The sequence below is a fragment of the Etheostoma spectabile genome, chromosome 21 (assembly GCF_008692095.1).
Source record: "Etheostoma spectabile isolate EspeVRDwgs_2016 chromosome 21, UIUC_Espe_1.0, whole genome shotgun sequence".
Taxonomy (NCBI): Eukaryota; Metazoa; Chordata; class Actinopteri; order Perciformes; family Percidae; genus Etheostoma; species Etheostoma spectabile.
In genome coordinates this window covers 12,146,101-12,163,355 of record NC_045753.1, presented here as the reverse complement: position 1 = coordinate 12,163,355, position 17,255 = coordinate 12,146,101, and the positions used below count along the sequence as shown (strand labels likewise).

Genomic DNA, 17,255 nt, shown 5'->3' with positions numbered 1-17,255 from the left:
AACCTGCCAGTGGGGAGAAGTGGAGATGGGGGAGAAGTAGATTACCCTCACCTGTGATGGTATAAAATACCTCCTCCAGTTGTCAAGATGTTAGTTTAGAGTCACTCGTGTTGGTAGCTTTTTGAAGACTGATAATCCTCTGACATTTGACTATTCAAACGTGTTTTTCCTCCACAGGTGAGTCTTTTTTTAATGACCATATTCATTATATGTTGAATATTTTCTCATTACTAACATCTTAAATCTTCGCAGCATCACAGTATGGCTTCTGTCGGTGCATTATTGATGCTTTTGCCTGTTGCATGGACATGCTCTCCCCAAAAAGCAGGTAACATCACAACTGTACACATTAGTAGCTAATTATGTGCTTGTGTCATGTTACCTACACAGAACATCCTGCAGATTCCGTGTTATTCAAGCTGTCCTTTGTCAGATTCATTGGGAGTTTAACTAATGCAAGATGACATAATATTGAGTGTAATATGCAAAATGTTAAAGTTTTTACAGTGAAGAGGCTAAATAATGATACAACTATGTCTCTCTGATTGTGTCTTATTTCAGACTATGTTATAGTGTCATGTTTCCCCAACGCCATCATTGCCAACGTCCCAGAGTGTCCTTACGGCTGGGAGATTGACCAGCTGTCTCTGGGTGGAGTCTGCTACTCTGGAACACACAGCCCAGGGTACTACCGCTTCACCATCCCAGACCTGACACCCAAAAACCACTCGTACTGCGGCACACAGTCTGAGGTGAGGGTCACATTACCTGTAGTACCTAGCCATGGAGAGGAGGAATTGTTTTATTAATTGGCCCAGCTTCATACAGCTTCCTCTGATGATTTTGCCACTACCCCATTTCAAGGAAGGTGATTGGAATTAGTTTGCGGTGCTTCAAATCAACATTGGCGTTTGAAAACCAGAGATAATATTCCTGTTTATGGAAATCATAAATTAGGTTATGGCAATTATAGATAAACTTAATGTACATGGAAATGCCTACAACAGCAACAAGTCAATTTAAAGAAATTATATATAAAAAAACAAGACAGTAACAACAACAAAAAGGAGAGGAGGAAAAAATATGAGAAAATTAAAACAAACAACAAACCAGAAAAGTCACCCAAAGAGCGCAAACCTCTGCCAAGGCATGCTCTGTCACCTAATGTTAACAAAAGTGTGTATTCCCAGTCAGGAAGTCATGTCTCCAATTATTTCGACACCACTTGAATGCAGCACAAACGCCCTATCTCGCACCCACACCGGTGTTTTCAGTTAGTCTGGCTGATTAGACTCTTTACAGATTGAAGGTGGGCCGGAGCTTTGATAGGTCACAAATTCTTTCTACCAATAAGGAGGACAAAGGTGTCCTTTGTCCCGCTATTACAGGTGCAACAACACTAATAGTGGACTCAGGAAGATGTCAATCACTAAGTATAACACAGTCCTGGAAAAGGTCCAAGCAGCCACATTAACTATAAACACCTGTGTTTATAGATAATGTGGGCTTCTATTGAAAGTGGGAAAAAAATGGTTGTATCCGGCACATGATTTGAATCCGCTTCAAAGTGTAATGGGTCCTTCCTGGGCCAATGCTAAACCATTCCACCAACTTTCATGAAAATGGGGCAAGGAAATGTTAAATAATCCTGATGACAGACGGAAAAACAGACAGACGGAAAAAACAGCACCTTCAACCAAAAATCAGATCTGTCTCTTTACGTTTCTGTCTCACATCTTCACTTTTTTTTTTAACATAAAAGAGTATTGATTACTATTACTATAATTCATATTTCCTCTGATGTTGATTGTTCTCCACAGTACATGCCAGGCAAAGACCCCAAGTACGTCTTCCATAACTCCATCGTGTCCAACGACACGTTGCTCACAGTCAGAAACCAGCCGGTCAACTACACCTTCAGCTGCATGTACCGAGCAGCCTACCTTGTAAATAATGCAGTGTTCAGTCAAAGGTAAGCATCAATCCAAGACACGCGGCAACCACAGTTACCGTGCAGAAAAGAAGTGCATTCTAACCCAATGACTTGCAGTGTTTTTACTAAACCCTCTGCTTTTTCCAGAGTGGCTACAGTTTATGTCAACAACGGGAGTTTAGGCACTTTTAGCTCACAGTTGTCTATGAATGTGTTCACGGTGAGTAGCCGCCCACAGATTCTCCTGTGGAAGTAACATGTCCAATGCAATCATGCAATTTCTCTAGACATGTTGTTTAATAAATCATGTGCAAAATGGCTCTCAGGTATAATAACCTTATAATTACAAGCTATTTGGTGTACGATTACCATTTTACGGCCATATATATAATTTGTAGAATTCAAAGTTCCTGAATGCCAAGGACGCTCCTTATGTGATCGACGCCTCTGAGATCGGCACTGAAGTTTTTATTGGCATCGAGGCAAAAGGACTAAGTAACAGGTATATCAACACATTTGTCCCTAAAGATATTTAAAGATTGTTTACGTTCAGTGAAGTATATTCACGTGCAAATGGAATGACATGCAGTAACTGTCTGTAGAGAGAGGAAATAATTAGGACGATTACAATATGGAGAAACATAATGACAATAATAGGTACAAATCAATCAGTACAAAACAGAAAATGTTAACTCCAAGGGCACTCAGAGAGCGCAGATCTCCACCGAGGCATGCTCTATCCCAGTGTTTCTCAAATGAGGGTATGTGTCCCCCTAGGGGTACTTTGGAGGACTTCAGGGGGTACGTGAGATATTTAACAAACTGTTTGATAGTTAGAAGGCTGTCCAGAACATCGTTTCTCTTTATGTAGACTTGTTTTCCTACCAAAAATTTGACTTTTGTGCCGCCTGCTTCGGACCGACTCTTGCCATCCTTCCTTCTGCTGTCCTTTTACTTTTTACTTTTTCTCACTTTTTTTGACGTTATGTCACTGTTTTTGAAGTTTTTGATACTATTTTCGACCTCTTCTTGCCTTACTTCCTTCCTTCTTTCTACCATCATTTTCCAAGATTTTGTATTTTTTTTACATTTTTTTCGTCTCCTTTTTCTCATTAGCATGAGTTTGTTTTTTTCGATTACAAGGCTGTTGTAAAGTAAATCTGTGGCTGACAGCGCTGTACTGTTCCTCTTTATATAGACTTTTTTTCTTACCAAAAACGATTAGCACTGGTCAGGGGTAGTTGGCTTAAAGAAACAGGTCGAAAAGGGTACATTATTATTATGAGAACCACTGCTCTATCCCACAATTTTAATGCAGTGTGAATTTTCCCAGTCGGGACACAAATGCCCCATCTTGCAATGTTAACAAAAGTGATAAATATTTTGTGTATCTACCCAATGGTTTGGTTCTGCTTAAAAATGTCATGGGTCACATACTTATCTGGTCAGTGAGTTTTCCGTTATGTTGCTGACAGTCAAACCAACGAGCTGAGAAAACAAGCCGGAAACATAAAGGAGGTTTACCTGGTATATTCCTGTGCAGGAGGATACCGCTCAATTTCTAACCCATGTTTTTTTGCGGTACCTCTCAGATTCAAAGTTGTTATAAACAACTGCTGGTCCACTCCCACTCCTTACTCAACAGACAAGAAAAGGTGGAGTCTCATCATTAACAGGTACAAAGTAAAATATAAAGTCCCTTTCTTCCTCAAAATTGAGTTGTATATCAACTTGAATCATTTGTTCAGTCTGCCTATGTGTTTTAATGTAATTAATTCCTCTGAGTTGTAATAAAAAATCCTGTATGATGTTTTACTGTGTAGTTAGTCTCACGTTGCCAGACCTTCTTCCACAGTGCTGCGGAGGAGGTTCTGGTTAGTCCACACAGCATTTCGGGATGGAAGAAAAACGTGCCTTGACTTTTTGGCATTTCTTCAATCCAATCACAATCGTCTCGGGCGGCGCTAAATGCCACACCGAGCAACAGCGCCTCTGCAAAATAACCTCGGGGCGGAACTTGTTTTGGTGGAACCTGTGTACGATTCAAAGTTGTTTTAATTGTGCAACAGAAAACTCAGATTGGACAGATAGTCTAGCTAGCTGTCTAGATTTACCCTGCAGGGATCTGAGGGGCAGTTAACCATAGTCCTCATAAATCCACTGGTGTTTGAAATGCCAACACAAAGAAAGGCGAAGGTACCGGACATCCAGCAGAATTTCCAGCTGCACCTGAACAATCCCGGAAGTGGAACGTCATGGCTATAGACTACAATGTAGTTGAATGTGAACGAATACTTCTCCAGCAGGTTCAACAGAAATCTAGGTTGAACAGTTTTTTTGTCTTCCAACAGCTGCCCCTCCGACCACACTGTGACTATTTTTGAGAACGCCAAAGACAGCCGCTCCATGTTCAAGTTCAATTCTTTTCGCTTCCAAAGGCTGGAGAAGGTTTCCACCGTCTGGCTTCACTGTGAGGTCCAGGTTTGTGACGGAGAGAGGCTTGTCTGTCAGCCAGTGAGTACACTTTGATATCATATCCAACATCAAACCACTGCAAAACATGATTATCTTATTTCTTTCTCTCCAATTATAATCCATCTAATGCCCTTTAGAAATATGCCATACAGTACAGTATGTGTTTCCTGTGGTGGAGAGTAAGTAGGTCCATTATTCAAGTACTGTCCTTAAGTACAATTTTGAGGTACCTAACTTGAGTGTTTCCATTTTTTGCTACTTAATACTTCTACGCAACTACATTTCATAGGTAAATGTTGTTCTTTTTACTCCTTTTACATTAAAATGTAATTGTATTGCAGACACTTTTGTCCAAAGCAATGTACAAATGAGGCAGAATTCCAATTCATGACAGCATTATTTTATTTATTATATTCATGTTTTCCATTTTTTTTAAACATGTGAAAAGCTTTTAAAATTGAGTTACCGGTAATTGTTAAAGGTTCAACCAGGGGTTCCCAACCTCGTTTGGCTTGTGAGTTTTAAGCTAACTCAAGTTGTTTAACTTCAGAAGAGATCTACTTACCCAGTTATTCCACTAGAGAAAACTCCAAAGAATGAATATAGATTGAGTTGTTTTGTATTCTTTTCTCTCCCAGTCATCATCTCACAACCCCTGTAGATTTAACTTGTGACCCTTTGGAGGGACTCGTGCCCCAAGGTTGGGAACCACTGAACTAACTGTGTATAGTTAAAGCTAGCTCCACCTCAATCAACTAAAACCCTGCCGAAGCACTGATGCAAGACTATCAAAAATCTAATAATGTCTTATGTCATTTATCAGCCATAGAGGATATTTTAATGCAGAATGAGTATGTTTACTTTTGATACTTAAAGCACGTCTAGGTAATAACACGTCTGTACTTTTACTTGTAAAATCTTTTATGCCGGACTTCTACTTATTTGGTCGGTTGCTGATAAAGAGTGGGAGGGAGGAAATAATATGAAGTAGCGTACAGTGAACAACCTCACCTTTTAATAGGAGTTTAACAGAAGTTTGTCCTCCCAATCTGTTTGGGATGTTATGGTTATTCTTAGTTTAATGTGACAAAAATGAAACTCTTGTTTCCTCCTTGTCTCTTTCCTAAAGGCCCCCTGCTCTGTCAGAAGTCTGTCATTGCAGGCAGAGCCAAGTGGAGGGATCCTTACTGCCGAGTTTCACATCAAAGGTACAGTACAGTTACATCCTGGGGGGGTTTCAGCTTCTCACAATATCAAACATCCCTTCCAAAGTTTCGAGACATTTCAAAACACTGCCCTTAACATCAATCTGCTCAGTAAGAGTCAAACATCCAGGTGAAGTTACAATTATTAAAAAAAAACAGTTGAGGTGACATTAAATAAATAATAAATGGCAACTGTAGCATTGCTATGTCCCCCTCTTTCAAATGAAGACTCCAACAGCTGACTATTCAATTCAAGGTACTTAATGTTTGTTTTTTTTGTCTTTACTGTATACGCTTTTATTTTGTATTATGATGTCTATATCTCTTGACAGGAATTGATTCCTCCAATAATGGACACATAAAAGGTAAACAAATGTGATGCAATGATAAATGTGATTGAAATTGTATTTGAAGTCTAATATTTAGGATTTTAAAACTACTGATGTTTAGTTCATTCAGTTAAAGGGGAACAATGTAGCTTTTTTTCTAGCCTTATTTACCTTAACTGAACAGCTTTGGAGTCATTGGAATGGTTATATGACTTTTTTTTTTAGTTTAATAGGTTTTGTCTCGCTCTCCCCTAGCGCCTGTGAGCATAAAAACCACAGTATATTTTCTTTCCTAAGATGGTGATTTGAATGCGGTTTCAAAGCTTTCTCTGCCCTACCAGAAATCAAATTCCGATGGGAAAATACTTTATTAAATTATTTGTTGACCTACAAGTCATTATAAAATTGAGAGAACATGAAGTCAGTGCTAACTACTGCTTGGCTATTCCTGTTGAAGGTTGGTTTTTCATCGGCATTTGATCCGATCTGTATTTTCTTTGCCTTTTTCCACCACAGGCACTTCACTATTCATCCTGCTGGCGGTCCTCATAAACACATGTTGTGATTTAGTGAATGGATCAAGAATGTAGTAAAAACCTATCTTCATGCCAACCCACATTCAAATCATTATCACATACAGATATTACATGTAAGTAGCACATTTATTGGATAATCTTTTAAAATGTCACATACATTGCTTCACTGCTTACTCCAATAAAGATTAATTGACTATTTAAAAAAGAAAGATCCTTGTCCCTTTTGTATTTAATTATCTACAAATCTCTAAAACCTCTTCCAGGAATCCTTGCAATGTTGGTAAATAAATAAACTATTTTAAAATCTCTCTGAACATGGCAGCAACATAATAAAAATACTTCAGATGTCTAAGCATACTTTGATATATATACAGATTCTAGAACATATATTTCAAAACCAATTTGACTGCGTGCAAGGACACGATGCTCGAGCGTGATGTGTGAACTGTTGAAAAACACGAGACGAGAGGCTCGCTGGCGCCTCACATTCCAGATATCTAGCAGGCTAAATATCTGGAGCTGTCGGGGACTCGGTCAGGGAGCCACAGCCAATGAGAGCACAAGATACGGGCTGAAGGGAAACCAGAGGGATGGGTCGTCTGTAATTTACTGTATGTGTTGCAAGTGCAACATTGACCAATGTTGTTGTTGCACGTTGAGAAAGCAGGCTGTAAATAGTAAAGAGACGTCGGGAAACAGGCTGATTGGTGAACACGTGTGTCAACAACAACTTCTCCTAAAAGCTCCTGTCTTAATTTTCTTCTACAACATGCAGCGCTTGTTTCTAGCGGACATCCAAGAACCCTGTCTTGTGTATGTTATGACGTTATGTCCCTTGTCACTTCTCATGTGTGTTTCTGTGTCAAAATGTAGTGTAGAGACTAGACTGGAGGATTCCCCCGGGCATTGATGTTAATTTAGTGACCCTCTTAACGACTTAATTTCCAAAAAGCGACTAGCAACGCATTTAGTGACTTTGGACCATCATGACTCTGAAGGCTGACACAACCGTTAAGCTTGATGCAAACGATACGTGATGACGTCACCAATATACAAATGAAAGTATGCTGTCATCTAGCGACTTTTGGGGCTAGTGCTAGCTACTTTTAATTGGAAAAGTGTTGGCAACACTGCCTCCTGGTGAAAGATCTTGTAATTTTTGAGCCCCTGTCGCCGGTCAGTCAGGCGGTGTGAAAACAAAACAACAAGAGAGAAAGTGGAGTAGTGTGAAAAGTACAGAAAACTGGCCACTTTAAAAGTCTTGTAGTGGCTTTTTGCAAGAGTCTGAAAACACAAGTGTTGTAATCCAGGTTTCCAGCTCTACAATATGTGTTATCCCTCCAGTCTTTGTTCACATTTTGTCTCCTCTTTACAAGTCGTTTTGAATTCTGTGAGACCTACTGAATTATTCTTTTCAGATATTTGTCCAAAATCTGATCAGAATGTCCCCTTGTTCTTTAAATCTGCACTGTAGTCGTCATAGTCTTGGCCATGGTTTTCTGCGTCTTTTTCTCAGCAGCTCTGACCATTCCCAGTTTCTAGAGCAGCGATATCACAAATACAGGTGAAAATACACCAACATGATATAAGACATGCTAACTGTACATACTACATGCCAACTGTGCTTGAAAATAGACTTGTCTCTGATGGCTGTCTTTAAAGAAAAAGTTCACTGTACCTCTGTCTGTAGTTTGAGACTGTCAGCTGGTGGAGGGCTATGTGCAATCACAGGAGGATTAAATCCCTCCTTGCTCAGCAGCCAGTAGGTCTTATGAGATCCTTTACCCTGTCATTGACACAAACACACGGGTCAAAACCATAGTTTGCATATCTCATTGGTTAAAAAAGAAAACTAAAACATGCAGATTCTTAAGTCACCTTCATTTCAACTTCCCCTCTTTCCTCCAGTACAAACGATCCAGCCTGGACCAAAATGTCCGCAGTGCACTGAGATATATGAATCCTCAAGGCTGTAAATATACAGAAGAGAGTGTCAAACATGAATAATAAATACATAAGTAAATAGATTTTAAGCAAATAAAATAAAAAATGCATATATAAATAATAAATGCTAAAATAATCCCAACTAAATAAATGACAGGAATAATTTAAAATATATAATTAAATCAATAATTAGGATTACTAGAAGAAGAAGCAAATTAACACAGAAATATCAATTTGTCATGATCACTATCATGTTTTCAGTTATTAATGCCTACATTTATTTTAATATTATGTTTGGAACATTTAAGGGCATATTCATATATTTATAAATTCAATTATTTATTTTTGATTTGGATTTTAAAAGGCAACCCATCATGAATTGGTTTCATGATATTTCACTCAGACCTATACTGGGGTTCCCTACATTGACAACGATCCCCTTTGTTAAAAGCAACAGACAAAGACAGAAATCTTGGTGTAGTCATGGACTCAGACTTGAATTTCAGCAGCCACATTAAGACAATTACAAAGTCAGCCTACTATCACCTTAAGAATATATCAAGGGTTAAATGACTTAATATGTGTCAACAGGACAGGATTTGGAAAAACTAGTCCACGCTTTTATCTTCAGTAGACTTGACTACTGTACTGGTGTCTTTACAGGTCTCCCTATAAAATCAATCCAGAACGCTGCTGTTTGGGTCCTCACTAAGACCAAGAGACTGGATCACATCACTCCAGTTCTGAAATCTATACACTGGCTTCCTGTGCCTCAAAGGATTGATTTTAAAAGATGTTTGCTAGTTTATAAATCACTAAACAGTTTAGGGCCAAAATACATTTCGGATCTGCTACTACACTATGACCCCCCCAGACCTCTCAGGTCATCTGGGACAGGTCTGCTTTCTGTCCCCAGAGTCAGAACTAAACAGAGGAAAGCAGAGTTCAGTTTTTATGCTCCACATACGTACTTATACACACTGTACATATGTACATATCTGGAACAAACTCCCTGAAAACTGCAGGTACGCTGCAACTCTCAGCTCTTTTAAATCAAGGCTGAATACCTTTTTTTTATGTTGCCTTTCTTTAAATGGTTGTTCATTTTTTTAATGTTTAATTTGTTATACGGCACTGTAACTTTTATTCCTGTGTTTTATCTGTTTTTTTAATTAAGCACTGTTGCTGAAATAAACCTGCCTTGGCTGTTGTGAATAGCCTCTGCAACGGTGTGACTTCACTGCACTTACGTAAGCTGTTACTTTCCATGCGAGAGGCCATGTTCACCGTGTCACCAAAGAGACAGTAGCGAGGCATAGTGGTGCCTACCACTCCTGCAACCACTGGACCTACAAAACCCACAACAAACTGGTTCTGTTTGTGCATTCAAACTTCTCAAATCTCAAATATTTCATGCACCAACTTCAGCATTGGACTGTACAGAAACTCTGCGAACTTAGATGGAACCAGTTATCCTGTACAATGCCAGTCACTTTTACTCACTTTTTATTTAATTACAACATTTCTGGTTCCTTGAAAATATTAAGTGTACAAGGATATGAAGAAATAACAAATAGTGCATGGAAACTATACAAAGAATACCATATTGGTTGCCATCTTTAATTAATCCAAGTACATTATAAAGGGAAACAGGCAAAACAAAACAAAATACTTTGCACTTAATAAAAAGTCAAATAAAAATGTCCTACCAGAATGTATCCCAATGCGGATTGCAAGACTCTCTGTTGGCATGTGGTGGATTTTGAAGACCTTGATGGCACTCAGGAAATGAAGCGCCATTGTACAGATCTCCAAAGCGTGCTGGTAGCCATTGCTGATGGGTAGACCACTTGCTACCATATATGCATCACCAATTGTTTCCACCTTCCAAAGAAGACAGTTTTAGTTTTACTGACAATTCTTTTGGGGGGGATTTAAAGTAAGTAGTTTTTTTTCTGCCAAAAGCATTGTGCAATAAATTAAAAATCTTGACATTTTAAAGGAAAGGTTCAGATTAGCTTAATGGCTTTCTTGCCAAGAGTTAGATGAAACCATCAATACTACTCTCATGTCTGTGCAATAAAAAGGAAGCTATAGCCAGTTGGCTTAGCTTAGCATAAAGACTGGAGACAGCTAGGCTGGCTCTGTGCAACGGTAACACAATTTATGTTAAATGTCATTTGTTTCATGTGTACACAAAAAACAAGATTGCATGTGTCTTTAAGTGGACTTTAGAGAAGCTTTAGTTGTCTTTCTTTATGATTGTGTTACATTTGTGTCCTAGCCAGCCAGGCTAGCTGTTTTCTAGTCTTAATGCTAAGCTAAGCTAACCAGCTGCTGGCTATACCTTCATATCTAATACACACACAAGAGTGAAAAATACAAACAGTCTTTTAAAAAAACAACGTACAGGGCACCCCAGTAGCTCAGTTGGCAGAGCATGCGGCCATAAACTGAAGAGGTTCATTAATCAACACAGAGGTTTCCTGCATGTCTTCCCCCTTTCTTTCCCTTTAATGCTGTCCTGATGATTAAAGGCCGAAATACCCCAAAAAATAATCTTTAAAAAACAATTATGATCGTCACTGATTATCTGCAATCAAATCCCCACACATGCAGTTTCACTGAAGCATATAACATGTAGAAACAGTACACAAACTCATCTAGCCTACATGTTTTGAAAATGTACACTCCCTTCAATGCATAAAGTTGAATGTGAGAATGAAATCGTTGTGTGACTTACTTTATAGACATCGTATATCTTGATGATGTCGTCAAAGAGGCTGTAGAGGTCGTTGAGGAACGTCACCACCTCCATCGCAGAGCTGACGGAGCACATGGACGTGAAGCCCACTATGTCGGAGAAGAAGATGGTCACCATGTCGTAGCTCTGAGGCTCCACTGACTTCCCCGCCATCAGCTTTTCAGCGATGTACCTACGCCCAATGAAGCACCAGCACTGACAAGGTGAGGGATGTAGTCATGGACACCTGTTCAACCGGTGCCTCCAGCCATATGTTTATATGATTTTAAAGGATTGATACATTTTTTTATTTATTTTATGCATAAAATGAAGATAATGAAAAGAATAAGAAATGTGTCAGGACTCAGAAGAGGTCAATAAGCCACAGGCTTTCAATTCACATAGATATGTTACCTTGGTAACATGCTGGAAAGAAGCATGTCCGCACGGGTCTTCTCTACTGTGAGCTGATTGGTCCTCTCCTCCACCACCTCCTCCAAGTGATTTGCATATTTCTCCAACTTATCCACCATATTATCCAAGATATTTGCATGACTATAGTACAAAAAAGTCAGGATCACCTCCTTTAAGGAGTGTTTGGTTTGAGTTTGTTCGTTTGTTAGTCAACAGAATGTCTCAGATTTTCATTTTCATTTTGATAATCTTAACACTAACACATGGGCATTTATGAACATGTTTGCTTTTGACTCCTTGAAGGGTAATTCCGGTATTTTTCCACCTGGACCCGATTTTTCCATCCATTGGTGTCTAAGTAAGGGAGTGAGTGTACAAAAATCTTTGGAAATGGTCCAGTATTGGGCGAGAACGCTGTAACCACTCATGTGATCCTAAAGGGCAAATGTTTCTGTCGACTACTGACAGGCTCCAATTTCATGTAAATAAACAATACTTTTAGTGTATAGAGCCAACAAATTTTCACATGTAAATTCATAAGTTAAGGGTTTATTTCCGCCAAATCAGAGTGGTGATTGTTAGAATAGTGGAAAGACAAACCGAGACTGCTTTTGATAGTTTTGTTCTGTTTCTGACTTTGAATGATTTTTGTGTTTTACGATGATAAAAAATTGTGGATTTAAATGAAGTCTGGGGTGGTTTGGCTGTTTCAGGGGTGTTTCATGTTAAACAACAAGGTCTCTTTAACAAAAAGGTCGACCTCTTTAAGGATCCTTAAGAAATTAGAACAATAATCTCAGCATGTCAGTGGCAAAACTTTTAGTTTTTTGCTTTTAGTTTAGCACTTTTAGTGGACATAAATTGCCGGTGCGCAATGGCCCATTAACGCTACATTGCAGCTTGTTTCTCCTCATCTACTGCAGTGGTCTTCCATAATACTGAACCAATTTCAAAAATGGTTGTTCCCATCAGTCACTTCGACACAAACAAATGGGAAAATAGGGTTTTAAAATACAGAAGTTGCCCTTTAACTACTGCGCGAACTTAAAGGACCAGTATACAGGATTTAGTTGTGTCTAGTGGTTAGGTTGAGAGTTGCAACCAACTGAATAACCTTTCCCTCACTCCTCCCTTTTCAAGCTTGTAATAGAACCTATGGGGGCCTGCAGGTAATGGAAAAACATGTAAAAAGGCCATATGAAGAGCCAGTGGGTAATTTTCTCCCCTTCTAGGCAACTGTAGAAACATGGCAGGGCAACATGGCGGACTCTGTGCGTGAGGACCCTGTCCCAGCCCAATCTGTCCAGGCTAACAGTGCAGAGATGGTTAGAATAGGGTCAGAATAGTTTATTGGTCAGGGAAGACGACCTAAACAAATTTGGTTTCCAGTATAGATCAGGTAATGACAAGGCCTGCACCCTATTTAGATATGAACGAGTCATTCTAAGCGAAAACACGATTCCTAGTTTCAGGTTATTATACACAAATGAAAACATACATATTGTATATTCCATTTCTGCCAATAGATCCCTTTAAATCCTACACACTGGTCCCTAAGTGAAAATGTGGTACATGTATCTAGTCACTACATTTATTTTAAAGGAGAAAACAGATTTATAAAATTGTACAGCCCTGGCAAAGTTATGCGTTCTCTGAAGGCTTTTTAAATTCATGACAACAAGCAAAAAGTAAGTCAAATTAAGGTGCATAAACAGATTACATACTGCACCTGCAGGCCCAAAGTAGAGACATGGAGAACAATTTATTCTCTCACAGCATTTCGGAGCATATTATGGCCAAGGAATATAAAATGTCAGAGGCCTGACCTATTTGGGCTGTTGTCCTTCAGCTGTCTTCGTATTGCCGCAAATGGCGGTCGGTGGTCAGGGTTTTCATTCCAGCAGGCCTTCAGCAGTATATTAATGTTCTCATCACACAGCTCCTCAGACAGCGCTGGTCGGAGATATTGACCTTGGAAAGGCTTCTGCAACTGCATGATAATCTCTATAGAAAACATGCAGCAGAAGAGGAAGAATCACAGTGTTGGGAGTTTGCTTTGAGGTCCTTTAAGCCATGCTTAAAATCATGCTATGTTTGTCCAAACTAAAATGCCAACAACTAGTTAATGGATTGCCAAGAAATTTGGTAAAACACATCCATGTCCTTCTAAGGATTAATCCCAGAAACTTTTAATCATTAGGAGCATGTTAAATGTTGATGTTAGCATTTAGCTCAAAGCGCCTCACAGAGCTGTTAGCATGGCTGTACATCATTTACCACTATGTAAATGAATAAGTGGCTAAAGAAAATGAATGAATATGCTTTGAATCATGCTGACCTTTGGGCTCTAGGTTGACTTCATGATACGGGCCATACTTAGCATTGTACATGAGTTCCCACATGATGATGGCAAAGCTGAAGATGTCAGCTTTGGGCATCCCGTTGACCTGGAGACTGACTCGTCTCAGAAGCTCGGGGGCTGTCCAGAACAGTGCTACAACAAATCAAATCACCTCACACACATTATGGTACATTTCTCCTTAAAATTCAATTCCAACATCAATGCAAATATATTTTGGATGAGAGTTTTATTAACCTTCTGGGTTTTCCAGTGGGATGATCTTGTTTTTTTCCCCATATTTAAACTCCCACAGGCCGAAGCCAGAGAGTTTTATCTGGAGCCGACTGTCCACCAGACAGGTGCTGGGCTTCAGGTTCCCGTGAAATCTCAGGTTACTTTTGTGAATGAACTCCATTCCCTAAAACATAAATAAACATTGGGAATTTCATTGGTTGATTCCAGCAATTTTAAGATAAGAAAATATTTAGGCTGCACAATATATCATTTTTAATTTTTATTTTCATCATCGCAATATCAACTGGCCCAATATACATATAGACCATTAGATATTTTTGGACAAGTTGAATTAAAATAAATGAGTAAAAAACTTAAAATATAACTGTCATTCTTTTTTAGTGGTGCCTTTTATATTTAGTTCAATGTTCATTTTGTTCAGTAAAAGAATTTTAGAAATAGTTTCCGTCTTCTGAAAGTAGCAGAAATGCAAAACTGAGAACCTTTTAATTTGATCATGTAATATTACTATTATGATATTACATACATTACAGACAACGTTATTGCATGTCACATATTTTCCTCATAGCGAAAAGCTCAATATAAAATATGACTTTTATCTCTTCAGCCGTCCCAGAAGGGCGATTGGGTTTCTCTGGCAGTGTGAAGAAGGCTTTGCCACACATAAACATACACGACTTGTATGTTTTTATTTATTTCCTACTATTTCTTTATTCCCTTATTATTTATAAAATACCATTATTAAACGTTGTAGGCTTTATCAATGATTTGAGTGTCTTAAATGAATTGACTCACATTAACAATGTCGTAAGCAAACGAAAGCTTAAACATCCCCTCCAGCTCAACATCTGTCGACCTCAGAACATCCTGCAGAAACAAATAACAGCGTTTATTGAGTAATCAAGCGTTGTTAATTGTACAAAATATTGTGTATATAAAATTAGAAATGGCAAAGGATACACATAACACAATGCATGGGAGTTTAACAAGGGCCGGGGTAAATGATAACAGTTTAAAACCATTATATGAAATTAAGTAGAAGTGTGTGTGCATGCAGTACAGGCGGAGACGCTGACCTTCAGGCTGCCTTTCCTGCAGTACTGGGTGACCAAACAGACATTTGGTTGCTCGATGCAAACACCGAAGAACTGAACCAAGTTCTCATGTTTCATTTCTTTTATCTGTCTTAAAGAGTTCAAGATGGTGAGGCGCAGAATATGTAATTTCATAAATAAGGAAAACACTACTTCAAATGCGTCTCAAAGAATAACCTCTTCAGCGTTCAAAGGTCCCATATTTTGCCCATATTCCGGTTCATAGCACCAGAGACACAAAATAACACCCAATCCCCCAAAAAGTGATTTTTCTTTTCTATAATATGGGCACTACTTTAACAGTATTTATATAGCACCTAGACATAGAAATTTCACTTTTTACAACATGGGATCTTTAAATTAATGATGTTTTTTCTTCATGTGAACACTGTGATAAGATTCTTTTTAGTTTATCAGAATGAAAACAAAAAAACGACAGTAGACAAACCAGAAAATGGTTGATCAGTAGAGGGACTTTACCAAATTGAACTCTGCAATAATGGAAGGTTTCTGGACAATACAGTGAGCATGGTTCTTGATGTACTTGATGGCCACTTGATTTCCCTATATTGAAACACATTACATCCAATAAGGGTTAACACTGACGTATCTTGACATATCTAAACACACTGTAACTCTCAACATGAATCTGTAATTGCCACTTATGGAAACTGTGCCACTTTAAACTCAGGTACCTGGTAGAGACCTATGGTGGTGTAGACATGTTCTCTCCCTGTCTTGTCCCTGAGGCCATAGCTGTTGTTGGAGAAATTAGACTGAGAGCCGCCGCTCCCACTGTGTCTGGCGGTGCTCAGAGATAAACCCTGGGATCCCTGGAGGACACAAAAACACACAAAACAAGTTGTGAGAACAAAGCCAGGCATGCAAATACACTCTCTTTGTACATCTACAAATGCATGCTCATGCACTTTTTAATCTTGATCTGTTTTACTGCGTTTTACTGATTTATTCCTGATGACGGTGATGTTGCTGTAGTCGATCAGCCACCAGTAGGAGTCACCGAGCCTCAGCTTGAGACGTAACTTCTGCAGAGTGAGGACTCCGATGCACATAACTGCCAGCAGACCGATGATGGGGAAGGTCACGAGCAGAGCCAGCAGGGTGATGTCTGCGTCCCACCAAGACAGTAAGTTATGACGGTGGTTAACTTGGCCTGAGTGTTTGCTTTATTTGTGCCAGAATTCTTTTGAAGTGCAACAACATAATTCATGCATTAGAGGGTCATGAGTGGTCTAAAAGTACAATTAAAACTGAAATAATTGGTGTATTTCTGGTTTGCATGAGGGCCATTTTGCAAGTGTCACTTTTACCATTACTGAGCCATTCACAGAGTTCATTGTTGAAACCACATTCTGGTTGGTCAGAGGGGGGTCTTCCTCTCGGCCAGACCAAAGAAGCAAACAAAGACGTTGGCCTGAAAGGAAAGTTTTAGATGTGATTTCCCCAAAATGTTTTCATAAACAAAAACTGCTAGATTGTTTGATGGTATATTTATTTATATGCATAGTTTACCGCACAGCTTTGGTCTGACTGTCAAAATGGAGGATGGGTACAAACTTATTGATGCCTCCCACATTCTGCAGGTCATAAACGGAATAGTCCACATTTCTCTCCCCCTCGTTGTCAAAGTGGACTAGTCCAGAGGCACCTGCAATGATAACCAGTAATTTAAAGGGGACTGAGTACCCAGGGCCCTCATGTGAGGGGGGCCCAAAAAGATGCTAGAATGAATAGCTGTGAATTCTTAAGCCATTCTGCAAAGTGAGTTTGTTTACTTTTAGTACTTGCAGGTATTTTTACTTGTGTTGTAGTATTTTTGTTACAGTTTAGGTATTTTGCTTTGTTTTTGTTCCTCCTTATTTGGTATTTTTGGTTCTGTCTTGTCTCCTTGTGCTTGTGTCCTAGTTTCCTCTCCGGTCTTGTATTTTCTGTCTTGTGTTTACCTTGAGTGTCTGTATGTTCTGT

At 39.0% G+C, this 17,255-nt stretch overlaps 2 protein-coding genes across 2 annotated transcripts in view; one reads left to right on the top strand and one right to left on the bottom strand.

Moving 5' to 3' along the window:
• The first annotated feature begins 228 nt into the window (after positions 1 to 228).
• Positions 229 to 6,647, top strand: tectb (tectorin beta). The gene is made up of 10 exons (XM_032501756.1): positions 229 to 328; positions 562 to 752; positions 1,821 to 1,972; positions 2,081 to 2,153; positions 2,332 to 2,435; positions 3,526 to 3,609; positions 4,285 to 4,447; positions 5,538 to 5,616; positions 5,946 to 5,978; positions 6,459 to 6,647. Exons 1-10 carry the CDS (start codon positions 262 to 264, stop codon positions 6,530 to 6,532), a joined length of 1,020 nt encoding a protein of 339 aa, XP_032357647.1. The 5' UTR covers positions 229 to 261; the 3' UTR covers positions 6,533 to 6,647.
• A 1,500-nt stretch (positions 6,648 to 8,147) lies between these two features.
• The window catches only part of gucy2g (guanylate cyclase 2g), a 12,723-nt gene continuing 3,615 nt past the window's right edge, over positions 8,148 to 17,255 (bottom strand). The window contains exons 6-21 of the mRNA XM_032501730.1: positions 16,803 to 16,938; positions 16,601 to 16,704; positions 16,232 to 16,398; positions 15,965 to 16,102; positions 15,750 to 15,833; positions 15,252 to 15,356; positions 14,971 to 15,042; positions 14,176 to 14,338; positions 13,918 to 14,073; positions 13,406 to 13,583; positions 11,580 to 11,720; positions 11,166 to 11,358; positions 10,132 to 10,306; positions 9,673 to 9,771; positions 8,357 to 8,448; positions 8,148 to 8,264 (exon numbers count right to left, since the gene is read on the bottom strand). Of these exons, the coding sequence (XP_032357621.1) occupies positions 8,148 to 8,264; positions 8,357 to 8,448; positions 9,673 to 9,771; positions 10,132 to 10,306; positions 11,166 to 11,358; positions 11,580 to 11,720; positions 13,406 to 13,583; positions 13,918 to 14,073; positions 14,176 to 14,338; positions 14,971 to 15,042; positions 15,252 to 15,356; positions 15,750 to 15,833; positions 15,965 to 16,102; positions 16,232 to 16,398; positions 16,601 to 16,704; positions 16,803 to 16,938 (2,120 nt within the window). The remainder of the gene's footprint in view (positions 8,265 to 8,356; positions 8,449 to 9,672; positions 9,772 to 10,131; positions 10,307 to 11,165; positions 11,359 to 11,579; positions 11,721 to 13,405; positions 13,584 to 13,917; positions 14,074 to 14,175; positions 14,339 to 14,970; positions 15,043 to 15,251; positions 15,357 to 15,749; positions 15,834 to 15,964; positions 16,103 to 16,231; positions 16,399 to 16,600; positions 16,705 to 16,802; positions 16,939 to 17,255) is intronic.

Coding starts and splice junctions, on each gene's coding strand:
- tectb (XM_032501756.1), top strand. CDS start 262: ATGGCTTCTGTCGGTGCATTATTGATGCTTTTGCCTGTTGCATGGACA. Junction 329..561: donor ATGCTCTCCCCAAAAAGCAG/GTAACATCACAA, acceptor GTCTTATTTCAG/ACTATGTTATAGTGTCATGT. Junction 4,448..5,537: donor AGAGGCTTGTCTGTCAGCCA/GTGAGTACACTT, acceptor TCTTTCCTAAAG/GCCCCCTGCTCTGTCAGAAG.